General features: G+C 40.9%; 1 protein-coding gene across 1 annotated transcript in view; it reads right to left on the minus strand.

Annotated features, from left to right (window-relative positions):
* Positions 1-21,027, minus strand: part of LOC136886518 (tetratricopeptide repeat protein 28) — a 396,667-nt gene that overhangs the window by 85,734 nt on the left and 289,906 nt on the right. Inside the window, exons 12-13 of the mRNA XM_068230732.1 lie at positions 12,664-12,950; positions 10,338-10,615 (exon numbers count right to left, since the gene is read on the minus strand). Of these exons, the coding sequence (XP_068086833.1) occupies positions 10,338-10,615; positions 12,664-12,950 (565 nt within the window). The remainder of the gene's footprint in view (positions 1-10,337; positions 10,616-12,663; positions 12,951-21,027) is intronic.

Genomic DNA, 21,027 nt, shown 5'->3' on the forward strand with positions numbered 1-21,027 from the left:
GCTCCACCTTCGCGGGAGGCAAGGCTGTGGGGTGGGGAGGAGGCGTGTCGCTTACGGTGGTTTCGGCTTTAGAAGAACGGGAAGGAGGAATAGATATACGGGAGGATGGAAGTTCATTCATTTTCTTTCTTATATTGTCTGTATTGTTTTTAACCTCCCCTGCGAACCATGTGACCTTGCCGTGGTGGGGAGGCTTGCGTGTCCCAATGATGCAGATAGCCGAGCCGCAGGTGCAACCATATCGGATGGGTATCTGTTGAGAGACCAGACTAAGGAATGGTTCATCGAAAGGGGGGTAGTAGCCTTTCGGTAGTTGCAAGGGCGGCAGTCTGGATGATTGACTGATACGGCCTTGTAATAATACTCAACATGGCTTAGCTGTGTTGATACTGCTACACGGCTGAAAGCAACGGGAAACTACAGCCGTAACTAACTCCCGAGGACATGCAGCTCTCTCTGTATGAATGGTGTACTGATGATGGCTTCCTCCCGGGTAAACTAGTCCCCCATTCGGATCTTCGGATGGGGACTACAGGGGAGGGGGCGATCATCAGAAAGACGGATACTGACATTCTGTGAGTCGGAGCGTGGAATGTTAGAAGTTTGAATCGTTGTGGTAGATTAGAGAATCTGAAAAGGGAGATGGATAGACTAAAGTTACATGTAGTTGGTATAAGTGAAGTACGTTGGCAGGAAGAACAGGATTTTTGGTCAGGCGACTACCGAATTATAAACACGAAAGCAAACAGAGGAAATGCAGGAGTTGGTTTAATAATGAATAAGAAAATAGGGCAGCAGGTAAGCTACTACAACCAGCACAGTGAAAGAATTATTGTCAAGATAGACATCAAACCAATACTCACCACAATAGTGCAGGTCTATATGCCTACTAGCTAAGCGGATGATGAGGAAATCGAAAGAACATGTGAAGTGATAGAAGATTTAATACAATATGTAAAAGGTGACGAGAATCTAATTATGATGGGGGACTGGAATGCAGCGGTAGGCCAAGGAAGAGAAGGTAGTACAATAGGAGAATTTGGATTGGGACAAAGGAATGAAAAAGGAAGTTGCCTGGTTGAATTCTGCACTGATCATAATTTAGTCCTTGCCAATACTTGGTTCTACACGCGGTGCCCCTGTTAAGCCGAGCAACCCAGTGGAAGGTTTGGTATCCAATCCCAGTGGGAAACTGGGTCGGTGAGCAGACAGGAATGGTGGGTCAGTGGAAGGCAATGGGAAACCACCACTGTTATTCTCCCAAGACAACTTCATGGCTTTACTCAATCTCAAATTAGATTCCGGAGTAAGTCCCCCAGTCGGATCTCCGGGGGGGGGGGGCAAGGTTGAGAGGAGCTTCGGCGTATGAAGATGTATCTAAACCATCCTTACGAGTCGTCAGAAGAATAGCAACCTGGAATGTACGAGGTCTCTTGCAGACGGAAAAACTTCACATCATTGAAAGAGAAATGAAACTTCATGATCTGGACATACTTGGTCTTAGTGAGACACATTGGAGGGGCTTTGGCCATTTTGGGACTCAAACAAATAATACAGTATATTTTTCTGGAAGTGAGGACATGAGTCGTAATGGTGTCGCTGTAATAATTCCAAAGAATCTTAACAATGCTGTTATGGGTTATGAGCCCATCTGTGATAGAATCATCAGTATTAAGATGAAAGCTTCTCCTTGTAATATCAACATCATTCAGTTTCACGAAAAGAAGAAATAGAAGAATTTTATGACCAGCTGGAATATACCATCAGTAGGATACCTAAAAAGGAAATATTAGTCATCCAAGGGGATTTTAACGCGAAGATAGTAAGACTAAAGATGATAGACATATGAGACCTATGGTTGGACTGTTCGGTCTGGGGGCGAGAAATGAATGCGGGGAGCGTTTATTAGAATTTTGTGTGAATAACAACTTATCTATTTGTAACACCCTCTTCCAACATCATCCAAGGCGTCGCTACACGCGGATTTCTCCTGGGGATAAGGTTAGGAATCAAATTGATTTAATTTTGGTGAGGCAACGTTGGCAGACTTCAATCCTGGATTGTAAGACCTACCCTGCAGCAGATCATATACTGCTATCTATGAAAATGTGGATAAAATTGAAATCATTGAAGAAGGTGAGAGTAAAACCGGTACACATTACTGACAAACATATTCTCCATAAGTTTGGTGAAAAAATAAGAACAAAATTCCAGCAAGTAGAGGAGGAAAGAGCTTCTTTCAAACATGGGACAAGATGAAGGAAATCATCAATTCATCCCTTCCCGAACAAGTTCCTAAGACCCCTCAAGCAAGACATCCCTGGATGTCAACATCTACACTACTGCTGAGTGGAGACGCAGAAATGAAGAGATAAGGAAAAGGTCAGGAATCTTGAAACTTCAAGACAGGAACAAAGCTAAAGTGGTGTGGGCATATGATGAGAATGGGAGAAGAGAGAGTGCCAGAAAAAGCTTTTTCAGAGAAGTTAACAGGAAAGAGACCACGAGGAAGACCCCGAAAGAGATGGACAGATTCAGTGTGGGAGTGCAGAGAGAAGAGGGGAGGAAAACCAGATGTACTTAAAACAGGAGAAGAGTGGTGGAGAGACACAACCCGACCGGGGAAATGAAGATGATGATTGCTTCAGCCTTTATTTCTAAGCACTTAACTGCTATCATATACACATTTATTACAAAAACATGTTATCCTCTTTCCTTTTAGAGAACAGTATTACTAACAGACTGACTTTGTAAGTAATCAGCTTCATTTTCCGTATCAAATTCTAATCACAGAGAGTTACAATAATTGAAAATCTTCCACCTTTTTGATACTTTTTAAAAAGACTGACTGTCGGCCAGAGAGCTCACAAGTGTTCATAGTGAGAAAATGATACTGTTCGATGATCGATTGCATTTTGTGGCAAATGTTTCTCTTCTTATTCAAACAACCTAACTTGACATACTACATGCATCATGAAAACATATTCCAAGCGCCAGTAGAGAAGTGATAACATCTCGCTATAAATTTACATGGGAATAGCCTCTCTGAAATGTAACCAGATGCGAGAAAATATAAACTATCCTCTGAAATTAGTGCTGCGCTCTGCTGTATTGCATTCTTAGTTTCAGTATAGAGTATTAAAATTAAGCAATTTTTTACTTAGCCTTTATTTCTAAGGAGTTGACAACTTTTATCGACCACGTTTATTTATTTCTTATGAAAACATGTTCTCCTCTTTCATTTCTAATTTTCATTACAGAACAGCAGTCAATGGGTATAACTTCTCGATTCCCACATCGCCTTGGAATATTGACGAGAGAGCTCACAAGTGCACATAGCAAGAAAACGACACCGAAGGTTAACAAACGCTTCAGCTTTCTTAGTCAAACAGCGTCAGCTAACCTAACTTAACTGCGTATGTACCAATCAAGCACCAGTAGAAAAATGATAACCTTCCTGCTTCACCAGACGTGAAAAAATATAATCTAACCTCTGAAATCAGTGATGCGCTCTGCTTTATCTTGAGGTGTATCACCTTCTTACTTAATTTCAGTGTAGAGTATTAAAATTAAGCGATCGTTTACTTAGCCTTTATTTCTAATGAGTTAAAAACTGCTATTGAGCACATTATTTTCGTAGTTATTACAAAAACAAGTTGTCCTTTTTCATTTCTGATTTTCTTTACGGAACGGAAGTTGATGGGTATTACTGATAGACTCCACTATCGCCTTCGAATGTCAACGAGAGAGCTTGCAACTGCACATAGCGAGAAAATGATACCGGAGGTCGCATTTTGTGGCAAATGTTTCAGTTTTGTTATTCAAACAGCGTCATTAACCGTACGATATGACAACATACACCAGTAGAGAAATTATAACCTTCTTGATATAAATTTACATGAAGCCTTTAACCAGGCATGGGAGAATATAAACTAAACACTGAAATCAATAATGCACTCTGCCATATCTTGAAGTGTATCACATTCTTACTTGATCGCAGTATTTAGCATTAAAAGTAAGCGATCGTTTACTTCAGCCTTTATTTTCAACGAGTTAACAACTGCTATTGGGCACGTTATTTAAGCATTTATTACGAAACATGTTATCTTACATTTCAATTTTGCTTTAAGGAACAGCATTCGATGGGTATTATAGGTCGGCCGCTCGTTCTTGGCCGGTCACTTGCGCGCGGGAACAACAGAGCGAGTCTAGAAGAGCATGTGACTTACCCATGCCGGTCTTTGGGCGCCCTTCGCCCCGTTCGTCTGTCCGTCTGTCGCCACGCTGCAGGCTGTATAAGAAGCAGTCAGAGCAAAGCAAAGCAAAGCAACTTTCAGTTCACACGAAATCTTTATACACATTATTCTTTACACTAAAAGATTCACGTCGCTAGTAGGCATTACTGTACGTTCCAGTTAACTAAAAAATAATAATATATTTTCTAACTTTCTACTGAGGTTAAGTACTAATACTAATATTCACAGTCAGTTCCTCTACACCTGACATCGCTGTGTCCTCACTGTCTCCTGATTGTATGTTCTCACCAGATTCACTGTCACCGTCACTGTCACTAATGTCACTACTGCCATTAACTGTGAACGCTATTCTTTCAATAGCATCTTCGATTAGTCCTTCTCGTGCCTAATATTCTAATTCATTTTCCTCTGTGCGACGGCAAACCTTTCTCCATTCCTCTTCTGCGATTGCTGATAATCTTTCCCTGCAAAAAGCGATAACATCGTCCATTTTAAAAGTGGTGTTCCTACTTCCTACCCATTGTTTCACGTCAGCCCATATCATTTCTATGGGGTCTAAATCAGGATGGTATGGGGGTAGTCTCAAGGTAGTGTGCCCATGCCTTGCCATAATTTTATCTATGAGATACTGCTGATGGAGCGGTTTGTGCAATTTAATAATGTACAATTCAGCCTTTAGCATACTCTCTTCAAACGGAATTCCTTTCCCTATAAGCCATGCTTTCATGGTGTCTTTCCTACTATTGGAGGTTGGAGTTTTGTTCAGACGAACGTTATGGTAAGAGGCATTATCTATTACCAGCACAGAATTAGGTTGTAAATTTGGTATTAATTGTTCTCTCAACCAGCGCTGATAATTTTCAGAGTTCATTTCATTATGGTAGTCTCCCGTCGACCGCTCCGATTTGAACATTAATAGAGCGTTCAGTACAAAACCCGACGAGCCACCGGCATGATCGATTATTAATCTACTGCCCTTCAATACAGGTGTCATCAAACCTGCTGCCGTGTCATCACTTGCGTGGCTACAATGGTTTGGGCATATCATCATGATGATGATGCTGATGCTTGTTGTTTAAAGGGGCCTAACATCGAAGGTCATCGGCCCCGGACATATTACGAGCATTGACAGAAGTGGAAGTGACAGACACAGGTCAGCAAGAGACCATAGAGGAACAGAAACTATACTCTGACAGGCAGAAGTGGCGAGCGCTTGTACACCACACCTAGCAAACTGGAGGTGAAGAACGACGACGATCATACGAGTCCAAGCTCTTTCTGGTACTTCTCCAAAATTTCTTGATTGACCATGATCTTGTCTGTCCTAAATCTTTTGATTTCAAATGGGATTATCTCGGTGGTTTTTGATAGACACGTAATTGTCTACACGGGCTCCGTTTTCAAACCTGACATTCATTATCTCCCGTGGCAGGAGGTTACATGATGAATCTGAAATTCTCTCAAGCTGGAATTTGGTGATCTGATTGCCACATCATCATCTATTTGATTTCTTTCTTGAACCGGGTGGAAATTAGCTTTAGAATGAACAAATCACAGACTTCAGTCAGCCTGGTTCGTGTTTCTTCAGCTCTCGCTGTACGTCAACTTCCACCTGTTTGATACTATATGTTTGCTTTACCATGTTTCATTCCTTCATCTACATAACATTACAGACAAGAGCTTAAAAGAGAACCTTTCTTATGCTTAAAACAAAACTAATTGAAAAAAATTTTAATTAAAAAAAATAAAAAAATAATTAAAATATGTAGAGAAGGTGCAGTGAAATGAGAAGGGAAGGCGGATGTTCTACCCTCATTTAAAACTATTTTCTAGTCACTTAAATAGATGTTCAACATTTGTTGGTGTGTACATATGCGATGTGTATGTTATTCATTTCTAAAAAAGTTTTTGAAAAGGACATTTCATATTGATGTTCCGTCTTAATTAAAAAACTGATCTCTTTTCTGAAGTGAGTATTGTGGGTGAAAATTGGTCTCTTGAATTTTTGTTTATCAAGGGATCCTCTGAAGCTGATGCTGTCTTTGGGGAAGCTTCTTCATAACATCCTGTCCTTTCCTTAGTCTTTTCTCTAAACTGAGTCGTAGTCCCAGGATCGCTTCCCGGTTGCTCACATCACTTCTGTATCCAAATTTTAATATGCGTCTAGATCGCCTATCATGCGACAGCTCTAAAGACCTGCACCCGATTCCACAGCCCATGCGCCATAATTGTTCTTATAACAAAAAATGTCCCAATACAGTACCCGTATTTTATTATTTTGCTTTCCCTCTATTTTTTTACGTTGCCCGCATTTATAGTTTTCCCACATCCGTCGTAATTTTCCTCCTGCCCTCTGAAAAACGATGCATCGAGGTTTTACAGTATCTGTTATGATCAACCCTGAAATTAAATACACGAAGTTACATCTTGATGAGTGCTCATCTGTTTTCACTTAACACTGGGAACACTTTCCGTGATCGTATAAAACAATGCATAATATGCCTCACGAAAAGACTGATAATGTGGTTTCTTAGTAACTGATTACAAACACCACTAAAAATACTAAATCCCTTAGAAATTCGTCACATAATTCCACAAGTTTCAGAACTACCGCCAATGTTACACACGCACACAAACAAAGCCTTTCAGCTGCTACAAAGCACGCCGCAATTACTAAAGTTGTTTTATATAAATTCAGAGCCTGCTACTTTTCACGGATTTCTTTTCTTCAAAATAGCAGCCTGCAACTTGTTTGGGAACATCTCATTGAATAAAGTAGTAGTCGAGTTGAACAGGTGACGAAAGCACGGTGATAAACGATATATTTACTGGTTGAATTTCAAACACTGCATCTCGTATTACCAGGTACTATCGAAAGTCAAACAAATCCGATTTGACCGCAGAAAGCGAAACCAAGCACGGATATTCAAAATCCGTACAATAACGTTGTTAATAATAATAATCGTATGGCCTCAGCTACCGTGTGCAGACATTTCGATTTGACGCCATCTGGCTGTCTGCTCGTCAATTTCGACGTTCCGTTTTACTCTAGGTCCGCTAGATGGCAGACAGAGTAAACCGGATCTCTCTTGGGCGTCTATGGCTGAGATTTAATTAATTTTGTCGGGTAAATACCAAATGTATCACCAGACATCTTTTACATGCCGACATCGTACAACATGGAGTGTCGAATGGACTTTTTTCCACCCTTCAAAAATCCGACTACCTCTGCCGGGTTTGAACCCGCTATCTTGGGATCCAGAGGCCGACACTCCACCACCGATCCACAGAGGCAGCTATAACGTTGTTGATCCGTACAACCATAAAAGACACTCAAAATCTGTACATTTTATGGAAAAACTGGAATACTTGGCAGGTATGTATAAACCCATCTAATAAGTGATCTGCCTAAAAAATACACTATTCAAATACCTTGTTGCGACCTTTTGAAGATTTACTCTACATCCCAAAACCTTTCACACAAGTCCATTTGTCCTCTTTGTAAAGATTCATCAAATCAAACAACATAGTCACAGTACTATTCTAAGTCATTTTGCACACTTTTTTTAAAATCCGAGGCTAACCCATCATTTATAACATAGGAAGCCTTTCTGTCTGGGAACAGCTGCAGAGTTTTCATCACAAGCCCATGTGGCTTCAGCCAATGTATCATGAAAGAAAACAAGACAGGCTGGCAAGAATGAAACCAAGATCAAAGGGAAGAAAGCAAAAGGAAGTATCTCAACAGCAAACAGAGATGTAAGAAGATGGGAGAAGAAAAGAAGAAGAGCTGGGAAGAATGTACACAAGAAATGGAAGTGGACGTAAGTGGCAGTAAAACGATGGAAGAGGACAGAAAGAGTTATCATAAAGCTAGTGAGAAAGGAAGATGGGGAATTGTTAACACACCCAGAAGAGATAAAGAGTATTTTGATAAGCTATTGAATGTACAGGGGAGATGGAAGCAATACAGTGTGAGGGCTCCACAACACAGGATGCTGGAGGTGGAGTTAGCGGCACAAAAGATGAAGATGGGAAAAGCAACAGGGATGGATGAAATCAGGCTGCTGGACCTGTTTGTATGCGATGCTTGTACCGACTACTAAAGTATATGTGGAAACACAAATGTGTACCAAAAGACTGGAAAAAAGGCATAAAAATACCAGTGTTTAAGAAAGGGGACAAGAAAGTCTCTGGTAACTATGGAGGAATCACACTTATATCGCAGGTAGTTAAAATACTGCAAAGGATATTAGAAAGAAGAATGAGAAGAAATATCGAAGGAGAGTTACAAGGGGAACAATATGGCTTCAGGAGTGGAAGATCTACAGTGGACAGCACGAGACAGCTGATGGAAAAGAACTGGGGATATGGAAAGGATCTGGTCATGACTTTCATAGATATAGAAAAGGCATATGATAGTGTCCCCAGAGAGAAGTTTTGAGAAACCATGGTTTAAAAGAGACTCAGAAGAGAAATGTTTGAAAAGGTGCAAGCAATGTACAACAACTAGATGTACTGAACAGGAAAAAAAAAATGAGAAGTATGGCATGAAAATCAGTACAGAGAAAAGCAAGGCTATGGTGATGTCGAGAGGGGAAAGGCAAGGAAAGGGCACTGTGAAAATTGGAAGTCAGAGTCTGGAAATTGTGGACAGCTTTAAATATCTATGAAGTGAATTAATGTAAAATGCTAGGGTGGACATGGAGATTAGCAGGAGGGTACAGCAGGGTAATGCATTCTACCAAAGTGTAAGAAAAACTTGTTTGGAGCAAAGAGGTACCAAGGAAAAGTAAAGGGATAATGTACCCATGTACTTATGCAGCTGAGATTTGGACTCTGACTAGCAGGCAAGAGAGCAGAGTTCAAGCCAATGAGAGGAAATTCCTGAGAAGTATCAGTGAGAAATGAAGATGTTAGTAAGGAAGTTGGGACAGGAAAGCTAAATGAGAGAGTTGAAAAGAATGAACCAAGGTAGTTTGGACATGTAAAGAGGGTGGAGGAAGACAGATGCAAGGGCACGAGAAGAAGAGGAAGAGCTAGAACAAGATGGATTGAATCGGTGAAGAGGAAGGAGCTGGTTAAGAGGAAATTATGATGATGTCCCCAATTGCGTGGCTCAACATTTTTTTTTAAATATGCAGGGATTATTTGCATAAATACGGTATTCAACCATTGAGAAATGGGTTCTGTAGCCGCTAACTTCAAAAAATGATTTTTTAAAGTCTCTTTTATAACATTTTGCCCCCTCCCCCAAAAGAAGTACTTTAACTAACAATTGTGAATTTCCACCCAATGTAAAAAAGTTAAACAGCTCTGTCAAATACAAAGCTAATTTATCATTTTAAAAATGTATTGAAGTTAATGTAACCACAGGACATCAGTTCTCCTTCTTCGATGTGAAGAGGGCGTATCTTCCTGATGCTTCAGATGAAAGTTCCACTCGCCGTACAACATCTTGTTCATAGTGAACTTGAACTATCCAACTGCTAGGCCACTCTAGACATCAATACACTCGTCTGTATCATTTCACTTGATGCAGTTTTGCAATTCCCGCAAGTATTCTCACCGTAACCGCTGCCGAATTTTCTGCAAAAGTTGCTAACACCATAAGCGGCATTCAGGTTCTCTCGATATTTCCAGGAGGAAATGTGCAGGTAAATAATTTGATACAGGAGTAACGGTGATAGCCTCTATAATGCAAAGAACAGCATATGTTTAGGAAGCGGCTTCCTACAAAGTGGGGTGATCAAACTCCATTCTACCTACTGCGGACTAGGTATCTTGCAGTGTGTTGTCAGAGAAAAATTGCTTGCATGAACTGTAAAGTGCTGCAGTGCAAGGAAAGCTCAAACACGTAGGAATGTGAAACACTTCTGTGGCTTTCTCTGGAACTTCAGATACTTGGAGATCTTTTCTGCTTCTTTTCTGCCGTCAAGTTGCATATAGCACTTCACGCAAGGATGTTCCCAGCGTTTTTTAAAGTAAGAAATAGCACAAAATGAAGAAGGGGCAGGAAGAGGAGTTAGGGAGTGAAGGGAGATGTTTTATTTGGAAAAGACTCTGTAATCTGCCACTAACCTGTAGAGCCTGGTAAGACGCAGTCTGCAGGTCGAAGAGAGAGACCTTATAGTCGCTAGAACCTCGGGCTTCTTGTCTGATGGCTTCCAGAAGATGGGCTGCTCTCTCCAGTTGACACTGAGATCCTTCCAAATCTCCATGTCCCCAGAGCGCCAGACCGAGACGATGTCGTATCCTGGCCTCTTCCTCCCGTCGCCCGAGGTGTTCCGCTATTTGCAGACCTTGCTGCAAGTACGCTACAGCCTGACTTGTGTTGCCCAACGCATGGTGGATGCGACCTGCCAACAAGAGCACATTAATAATAACTGTTTAACATTAATCTCGCACAAGTTACACCTTATGGAAATTCTAAATTCCCATGGAGGGAATTAGATATTTTTCCACCAATAGAGCATATCAAAAATTAGATGTATGGCTTTTCAGGCATTTGCTCTATTAACCAGCGTTTCGTCTTAGGTCTGACACTAGACTCGTCAGAGTGGGATGTGTCTGACCCTACCCACTGATGCTGGGGTGTATGCAGGTGAACTTATCAGAAGCCTATTTAAGAGACACAGTCTGATAACTGCATACAGGAGGGTCTGACACATCCCACTCTGACGAGTCTAGTGTCAGACCTAAGAAGAAACGCTGGTTAATTGAGCAAACGCCTGAAAAGCCATACATCTAATTTTTTATCTAATTTTTTCCAAGTTACACCTTGGAAAAGATAGCAGGTAAAATGGGTCTGCACATATTGTCGGAAAAGACTAAATTCATGATGAACATTACAGAAGTTCCAAAACAAATTATCTGTGTCGGTGCGACGTAAAGCAACTTGCGAAAACACACTGTCAGCAGAATAAATACAGATGTTAAATAGAAGTACAATTCAAGTCAGATGATAGAAGCCAGAGGACAAACCATCAGAGAGCCAGGAAAATGGAGCTCACATTCAATCAAACAGAGTGCACTGGACTAGCAGACATCAAGAGAAATCCTAAGAAAATCTCTGGAGCAGAAAATGCGCTGACACTCTATGTGAGGCATCGAACAAAAATAAAGAATTCATTTGAGAACAAGCAATGACAGGCTCACTAAACCATTTTAGTAAATCTGAGAAAAAGGCAACTCATATGGAAAATTGCTTACCATGTGACCTCGCCGTGGTGGGGAGGATTGCGTGTCCCAATAAAGCAGATAACCGAGCCGCAAGTGCAACCATATTGGATGCGTATCTGTTGAGAGACCATAAAGCAGCAGGAATATAAGTGAGCAGGTGAAATAGAGAGGGAGTGTCATTGACTAGGCAATAGGTGGAGAACCAGTGTGCTTTCAGACCATAGAGGGGTCATGATCAAATTTTCAGTATGCGCCAGGTAACTGAAAAATGCTATGAGAGAAATGGGCAGTTATGTTCATGTTTCATAGATCTATAACAGATTACAAAGTGAAAATAAGTTAGCCATTCTGAGTATAGGTTATTACAGTTGACAACTGGGCTGAAGTGAGCACTGATGGTAGAATGAGAAGCAGCTGCACAAATTAGACAAGGCTTTTTTGGTTCCAAGTTTACATTGAAGGTTTTAAAATAGCAGTGAGGGCTACGTGGAAATGCAGTTTGCCGTATGATGACGACGTGTGCTGGAAAATTCTAGTGATGTCAGGCAAGGTATTTAGGATGTGTTGGTAGTACAGTAAGCAAGATTAAATCAGGGCGCAGTGAGCTTGCAGTTGCGATCAACACTATTCTGTAAAAAGGAAATGAAACTATTGGTTTGTTTTCAGACCAATTTTGCTGTATGCAAGTGAAAGCTGGGTGGTACAAACAGGAGGCTAAGTGTGAACGCAGGACCAAGACAAGAAGAAGGATACCAAGATGACTTGTGGAAATAAACGAGGACTGTGGAGGCACAAACAAGTTGTTACAGTCAGAGCAAGTGAAAACCGTGGATATTTAATGTTGAAAGTGGCGAAAAGACGCTGTGGTAAGGTCGAAAAATCTTCTGCTCTCCTTCTAGATTATCCATACCGTCTGCTGATCAGTCCTGTACCAAGCAGTTCGACCGTACCCCGATCCCTGAATTCAGTTGAACAGTATGTGCTAAAAGCTAATTTCATTTCCTAGGACAGAGAACAACATTCCTTCACCTCTTGGAAGGAAGGAGCACATGTTGTTACGAATATACAACTTCAAGCTTCACATTGCTCTTCTTGTGATCGAACCCAGTGTGAGTGATCCCTCTCAATCTTACCATGGGCACACATACTTTCACATCTGGAGTGTACACTAGCTCAATGACCATTTGAACAGAAATGAAGTTAATTCACAGAACTAGGAACTAACCAAGACTGCTGTAGGCCATCGTCTTGGCCAGCTTGTCGTTGGTCTGGGCAGCCACAGAGAGATGCTGCTCCTGGTAGCGGACCGCCTCCTCGAAGTTGCCAAGAGACTCGTGCACCGTGCCCAAGTTACCGCAAGCCCTGCCCTGAAGCGCAGCAAGACCCAGCTCCTCGGCAGCGTCCAGGTCCGCCTGATGGTACCGCAGGGCTGTCGAATACTCTCCCATTTGCTGATACACAGCACCCAGACCACAAGCAGCATCCGCTTCCGCAATCTTGTCCTTCAGCTCCCTAAAATCAATTGGTCAATAGCAACTTGTGTGTTTACCAGACTGAAAAGCTTTCAAGTTAAACTACGAGAAGGTCTTTGATGCAAGATCAAATCATAAACACTGATTTACTAAGATCTGTGTTAAACTCAGCAAAACACAATAAACTAGATGTTACTCTGGTCTTCCCACAAAAAAAAAAAGGGCTTTCACACGTAAGGAAAAGGTAAGCTGCATCAACTGCACCAAGTAACCTGAGCAATATAATTTTCAGTTTTCAGGAGAATAATGCAGGCCAATTTTAAGAAAACTAAGCTCATTAAAATATGCTGTGGTGTAATCCAAGGATCTCCACCAGCTTTATAGAATATCATAACAGACCACATTTCTCCAGAAATAAGTAAAAAAGAACTACACAAAATGCAAACAGACTTCAGCCTCCACACTTTTAAAAAATTAGGGGAACATGTTTTGTAATGTCTTGTATGTGAACGTTAATTTGGTAGATGGGGTTCCAATGGACGCACAGCATACCTTGAGACCTTAGCTACTCAGGGTACGTCAAATCAAAGTTATACTCCATTTGTAGGCGTAGCCATGCATTAAAATGTCAGGTGATTCCTCAAAACAAAGTGAATAGCGGTGCATCCACGTGTCGTCGTAAGGTACACAGACTAATGCGGTCATCGGAGCACATTGTACATAAACCAGCACATCCCACGAGACATCTTAACGAGGTTCAAGTCGCAAGGGCCGTCAGTTTGATCCAGGAAGGATGAACTTTTCGTCGTGTTACTGTGGATCTCAATGTCTCTCCGTCGGTTATTCAATGCTTGTGGAATCGCTACAATAAGACAGGCCAGTTCACAAAGAGGGTTGGACAAGGAATTGGACGCATGACAACCCCACAGGATGACCAATATCTGACCATCTGTGCGTTGCGGCATCATTCAGCAACTGCCAGAGAATTGTAATAAGACCTCAGGAGGATCACTGGAGTCACGGTGTCTGGCCAGACAGTAAGGAATAGGTTAAGAGAAGTATCCTTACGACCCAGACGTCCTGTTCAAATGCCCCGTTTAATGCAGCAACATCGCACAGCTCGCCTTCTGTTTGCTCCTACCCACATCAACAGGCAACTTCGCCAATGGAGACCTGTGTTGTTCACAGACGAGTCCAGATTTCCCCTGACACAGCGTGATGGGCGTCAACGTGTATGGAGACACCGTCGTGAACAGTACATGCCAAATGTTGTCCAGGAAGGTGACCGATTCGGACAAGGTGCTGTGATGGTGTGGGTATAAGTTTGATGGCCATACGGATCTTGTTGCCGTCCGTGGTAATCTTACCTCTGTGGGGTACATCGAGCAGATACTGCTGCAGCATGTGTTGGTTGCTGCATACGGTGTACTCATGCACGACAATGCCAGGGCTCATATTGTGCACATTGCCAGAGATGTCTTGCGAGAACTGGACATTCAAGAGATGGAATGGCCAGCAGTGAGTCCGGACCTTAATCCCATACAGCATGTGTGGGACAGGCTTGACAGAAGTGTTCGTGGGCGCCCTGCTCCGCCAGAGACTCTCCAAGACCTCGAACAGTCTCTCATTGAAGAATGGGACCCGATACCGCAACGTGACCTCCGTCAACTTATACGGAGCATGCCACATAGACGCCAAGCTGTGATAAATGCTCGTGTAGGACATACACCATACTGAAGCTCTCCATCTGTGATAAAAATCCACCCTGGAGGACTGTTATCACTTTGTTTTCACCCCTATCTGGACATTTCCATTTGTGTTCTGAAAATGAACGTGAATCCCTCGATGTCCTTTTATATACTTTAATGGTAAAGAATAAAGGTTTAGTTGGTAATATACCTGGGTGTGAGTTATTGTTTTGTAGAGCATGGCATATGTTCAAAAACACATTCCCCTAATTTTTTTTAACTGTGTATTAGACTTTGCAGATGACAGTTTTCGTATGAAAAAATTGAGCCTTGCAATAGAATTTGAAACGTGAATGTTTCCCTGTTTAGCACTCTGCACTTGGAGAGTATGGAAATGTGTATAATTTCTTCAAAAACTTTATTTTCATCCCCCCATCCTTTCTCCTCTCTCGAGTTCTCACAAGATGTTACTGAAACAGTAAGATCTAGGCGACAGAGAAGTGTTGTTGCTTGAAATTGGAGAGTACGATCTTTATTTGAGAGGCAGAGGGGCGGGCGATGCAGGAGACAGGGCTTGGTAATGGCCAACAGAGGGGAAGATCGTACATGACAGGTCATATACATAGTTAAATAAGACAATTTGCTCCAGATTTCATATTCCAATGTCATAATATGAATTATGAATGCATTGTTAAAGTTTGAAAATGGCGCGTGGACGCCTAGCACGTGGATGAAGCGAGACTACATTGTGAAACGTGTCGCACCATTTTGTCCCTCTCCTCGCGTGTCCAACCCGAACTAGGTTTCATTTTCGAAGAAGGACGGACATAACAAAACTCCTCAGGAACGTTTTGCGGAGCCCAGGCAATCTCCCTTGGGACACGGTTAAACACTCTCTCCAGATTGATGAACACCCTGTGGAGATCCTTCTGAAAGTACGAGGAACGAATATTACGGGTAAATTATGCAGATACCATGTTATTTGATTCCTGGAAAACAATGGCACTTGTTGAGAAGAAATTTACCTCGTTATCATCCTCGCCCTGGATTCATCCGGATAAGAAATTTTTACAGTTCTAAATTATTAATTTTGCCTACATTGACTTTCCTATTGCTACGCATTTCTGCAGGAAAACTACTGCAGCAGTTGTTGGAAGATGCTGATAAACTTGTAACAAATATATTAAACCAAATACAGTAGAGATAATACGTGACACTCCCGGATTTAGCCTTGTTAAAATGGGAGACAATTCTCAAGAGGCGTGACCTGAAAATTCGCGCTAAATTCAAATATCAATGGAAATTTATATACGGAAAGGATAAATAAATTACGTCTAGAAAGAAAGTGTTACTAAGATATTAACTTCAAAGTTACTAAAGCAATTCTGGATAAATGAATGAAGAATTATTTAACAGGTTATTACTTAAAGACTGAAATTAGATGTATAATCAAGATGTGAAATGGACTGCTGTGAAAGGGCTTGATCTTTCATTTATGCATTGCTTTTTTAGCTTTAGCATACCTGCCTGAACGTTCACGGCTAGATTTGTCTTTTTTCTCATTTAAAAGCATTGTGCATCACATTAAAATAAAATAATAAAAATTAATAAAAATTATCAATAAAAATATCGGCATATTCCTTACACACATGATTCAATGAATTTACATTTAAGAGCTGGACAATTTTCCTTTTAACTTTAAGCCTACTAACAGAAAGAAAACCTACACATTTAACCTCAAAAACATCCAAACTTTCCCTATAAGCAATACTTGCTATTACATTAGGGTAAAGCAAATTTGCATCATCATATTGTTTCAACAAAATATGTACATTTCTCAAGTCACCCACATTTTCTTCAGTGCTTGACAAAGCATTACGGCATTCCAAATGGGGTAACTTGGAACACAACCAGCCACACTCATATGCATATGCATTTTCTTGAATTAAATCAAACCCATAGATCACATCTATGGGTTGGAGCGAACACCTCACACTAGTCCCAAGGATTTCTAACTCCAATTGTGCCATAATCTTCTCCATCCATCTCTGGTTTGCTGAACTCTCCCTACTTTCAAGATTATAGTTACTCTTTAACGAGTCCACCATTGGTGTCCCACGTTGTATAAGATTAATTTTACTGCTAGCGTGTAAATACGGACTAGTTCAACTTTTATTTCCTTCTGGCATTGTGTTTGGCTCTCCTACAGAATTCCTAACTACTGGAGTTCACGTCATATCAAACTTAGTTTCGTTGCCATGCGCCTTTTAACTGGTTCAGTTTGACTCGTACTTTTTAATAACTCTATTTCAACTTTTGCTTTTGCTCAATTTAAAGAACTCCATCGTCAATAATTAATCCACGCTTCACGCATTGACATATATTTTAAGGTCCACTGTATCTATTTTTTTACTTTAACAACCTCATGATTGTTTTAACTTTACAGACTACCATCGTTCAATGTATTCCTCTACAAATACTTGCCTTTAATCTGTACATATTGTTACAATTTCAAGTCTAATGTTATCATTTTACTTTTTATTATGGCATTGTCACTCTTTTAACAAATTTTATCATTTCAGCTCAGGGCCCTGACCTAATCTTTGTAAATTAACGGCTGATGATGTTCGCTATGTCGAACGAAACATGTTCCATTATTTAAGACACCTCATGATTATTTTATAATTCAATGAGTAATGTATTGTATTGAGTAGGTGGTTGTTAATAAAAGGATTTTTTTAATACCATGGTATAATGCCGATCTTGTTGGGTTTGAATATTCCTTTAGGAAGAAGCATGGTTGGGTGGTAATATTTTATAGGTTAAAACATGTATGTTGGAACATATTGTTAATATCATTAATTGGTCAGGTGCTCATCTGATAAAATGTTTCCTGGAATTTTGTGCCATTCTTGTTGGATTAATGTTCCTGTTGGTGCATTGTTCAACCTTGGGAGGATTTATGAGTATTGTCTGTAATTGTCCAGTCAGATGTTAGCTGGATCCACTTGTTCCGGTTGTGTCCGACGGTCATGAAATGGGTCTTTTCAAATGATATCTGCAGGTCGGTTTTCACTGCTATCTCTTCCAAAGTGGGAACTTGCATTATAGCTGGTTCAATGTTCTCTGACAACAGCACAAGATCATCAGCGAATGCTAAGGAGTTGATAGCAATGTTTTCTTTCCTGTACCTTATCCTTACTTGGTCGAGGTTCCATGGCATTAATGTCGCCTGGGCTGTTTCTGCTATGCAGTACTCACCAATGTTGTCAAACAGATATTTTGTCCTTTCTGCAGTCATGCCTTTTACTCCCAACTTGTTAGGTATTTTGCAATGTTGCAATGTGTTGAATGGTGGAACATCCCTCAAACTCTACATTATTGGTTAAACGTAACACGGAAATGAAGATCATAACTGACCAGACTCGTGAGCAGGCAGACCGTAACGTGTGCTACGAGTGTTTCTATACATGGCGTACTTCAAGTAAATTCTGGGTCATTAAAAATTGTAATTAATTTAATCATCTGAATTTGCGGGACACACTGTACCACACATGTCGATTTTTCTGAAACTTGCACAAGACCCTAGCTTTGAGAAATGTCCAAGGACAGGATTTGATTGGCTTATATAAAATCAAGAGGTAACTCCTGTGCAGGCACTGGTCATTAATTTTGCCATGCCCTTTCCTGTTGCAACACCCAGCTCGGGCAACCTTCAGGATCATGTAGAGCGGAGCTCTGGCTTCTTTTGAGATAAGCTAATCTTAAATTTCTTAATTAATTTCATTTACTTCATTTAACTTTATTTTATAGCTTAATTTGTCACAGGAGTTTATCCGTCGATTTGACTAACATGAATCTAAACAAATTCACAATGGGTGTAAGAGTGTTACGTTTACATGAGGCAAGCTCACTAAGTTTGTCCTCACCTGGATATGAGGGCTGGTTCCAGATCCACTCAGCCTATGTAATTATCTTTAATTGAGGAGCTGTCTAATGGTGAGATGACGAGCCCGGTCTAGAGAGCCAGGAATAACGGCCAAGAGGTTTCGTCACACTGACCATGCGTCACTTCGTAATCTGCAGGCCTTCGGGTTGAACAGCAGTCGCTTGGCAAGCAAAAGGTGCATTGGGGATGCAGTTTGGTTTAGTTTGGTTTGATCTGGTTTGGTTTAGTAAGATTATAAGTATACATATTTCATTTTTGTTGATGGTTTTCATTCATTCCCGGATTTTCCGTTTTCCCATGTTGTATGTTTCTTTTTCGTTGTCCCTCCAAAAACGGAGAATCGAGGTTCCACTGTAATATCACGACATCCGGGTTATGTTAGTCAATCTGGAGGTTAAGGAACAGTCGTTTGGCTCTCAGTGAAAGAAGGGACTTTCAATTTTACAGCAGTGGAGACGGGTTCATGGGGGGGAGAATGCGCAATGCATTTTACTCCCAGAATACGAAGCGTCACGATGTGTTTGAAACATCGAACGATCCGGAAGTTGATGTAGAGTAATTGGAAAAGGAGAACATTCTGGACGATCAAGGTAATGAACCTCAGAATGTTCTCAGTAGAGGGAGGGGGTAGGTAGGAAGAAGAAATTGGCGTAAGTGGGTCAATGGGGGTGAGGTAGGACTGTGTTCAGGCTTGGCCCTACATTTGGCAGAGAAGGTTGAGTGATTTTCTTTACAGGTGTTACATTTGGGATTAGCCTTATTTGAACAAGTAGCAGAGGCATGAGAGCTGCCGCAGTCAGCAGATAACCGATCCCTAAAGCAAGGTGGTCGTAACCTTGGCATCATTCACACCTTTGACGTTGTGGGAGTGATGATCTAGAATGCTCCACACGATGGCATCGGGCATAGATTAGGGCTCCATCCCGCAGCAGTTGGTCCAGGGTTGCTATATTCCTGGAAAGGATCCGCATCAGTGATCTTGGGCCATTGGCGTTGCGGATCCCGATGGTCTTAAATATCTGTAGTCTCTGCTGCTGTAGTTGATGGTTTTCTTGTCCATAGACTTATTAGGCGATGGTGGTCGTTCTGAAGGTGTAGGTACATTGCTCGCCATGACAGACTTTCCCGCTTGGATATCTTGAGATGATTGAACATACGCTCCCCACTGGGTATCTTCACTGGAGATAAATTTTTTAAGACTACTTGCCATAGCGTCATAATCAAAGAGACTGTGCTGTTGGCGAAGATCAAATCAAATCAAATCAAAATCTCTTTATTTGCAAATGAGGTGTCTACCTCGGTGGCAAATGGTACACTAAAATACATTATTGTCAAGCACCAAATATTAAATTAACAAGAGAAGAAAATTTTTCCTATAATACAATATTATACAATTTACGCTAACAATGTTTTCTATTAAACACACAGCTCATCCTTAATAAATTTATATTGTTTACAAAATTCTACTTATAATATATCCTGTCCTACTTACAAATATAGTCAACTGATATACAGTATGTGGAATTACTTCAAATGATACTATACAACTGGTATAACATTAATATTTACATTGCATTTATTTATTTACTTTTTTTTTTTTACCCGTTCTGGATCCTAAGTAGCATAACGACCTGCTGCGTCTTAACCAGAGCCCCTTTTGCCACCACTTTTCAGAGTTCCTGAAGGGCCTTCACAGCTACCGTAGCGGTCCCAGGGCCCTCGAAGTCCCCACTGTACTTCACCCCTACAGGCAGTCCCCTACTTTTGCTGTCCAAACTCCTTAGACCAGGGGATGGAATTAATTTATTCACACACATTTTTTTATATACAATAACCTGCACTGGTCGAATGCCCTCTAACATTTCATTTATTTTCTCTGTTGCTGTTTATTCTCTTCTTGAATATCTGTACAGATTTTGGAAAACGATCAAACACTACCCCTGGTAAACTGTTCCACTCCTTCACACCCTTCCCAATGAATGAAAATTTACCCCAATCGCTTCTGCTAAAATTCCTTCTAATTTTATATTTGTGGTCAGTCCTGCCGATATAATTATTTTCCAACTGAAGCCTCTCACGGATATCTCCCCATGCTTCTTCTCCTGTATAGGCTCTATATAATCCTGTAAGTCTAGTTTTCTCCCTTCTCTTACTTAAAGTTTCCCACCCAAGTTCCTTTAACATTTCTGATACACTACTCTTTCTCCTGAAATCCCCTGTTACAAATCTTGCTGCTTTCCTCTGCACACTATCTATTTCTTTTATTAGGTATTCTTGGTGAGGATCCCAAACACTGTTTGCATATTCCAATAATGGACGAACCATACTCAAGTAACTTTTTTCTTTTAATTCTTTGTTGCATCCTTTAAGTAGCCTCATTATGACATGTAATGATCTGTATGCTTTCCCAACAATGTCATCAATATGACCCTTCCAGTGCAAATTACTTTCAAATCTCACACCTAAGTATTTGCACTTGC

Source organism: Anabrus simplex, chromosome X, assembly GCF_040414725.1.
Source record: "Anabrus simplex isolate iqAnaSimp1 chromosome X, ASM4041472v1, whole genome shotgun sequence".
Classification (NCBI taxonomy): Eukaryota; Metazoa; Arthropoda; class Insecta; order Orthoptera; family Tettigoniidae; genus Anabrus; species Anabrus simplex.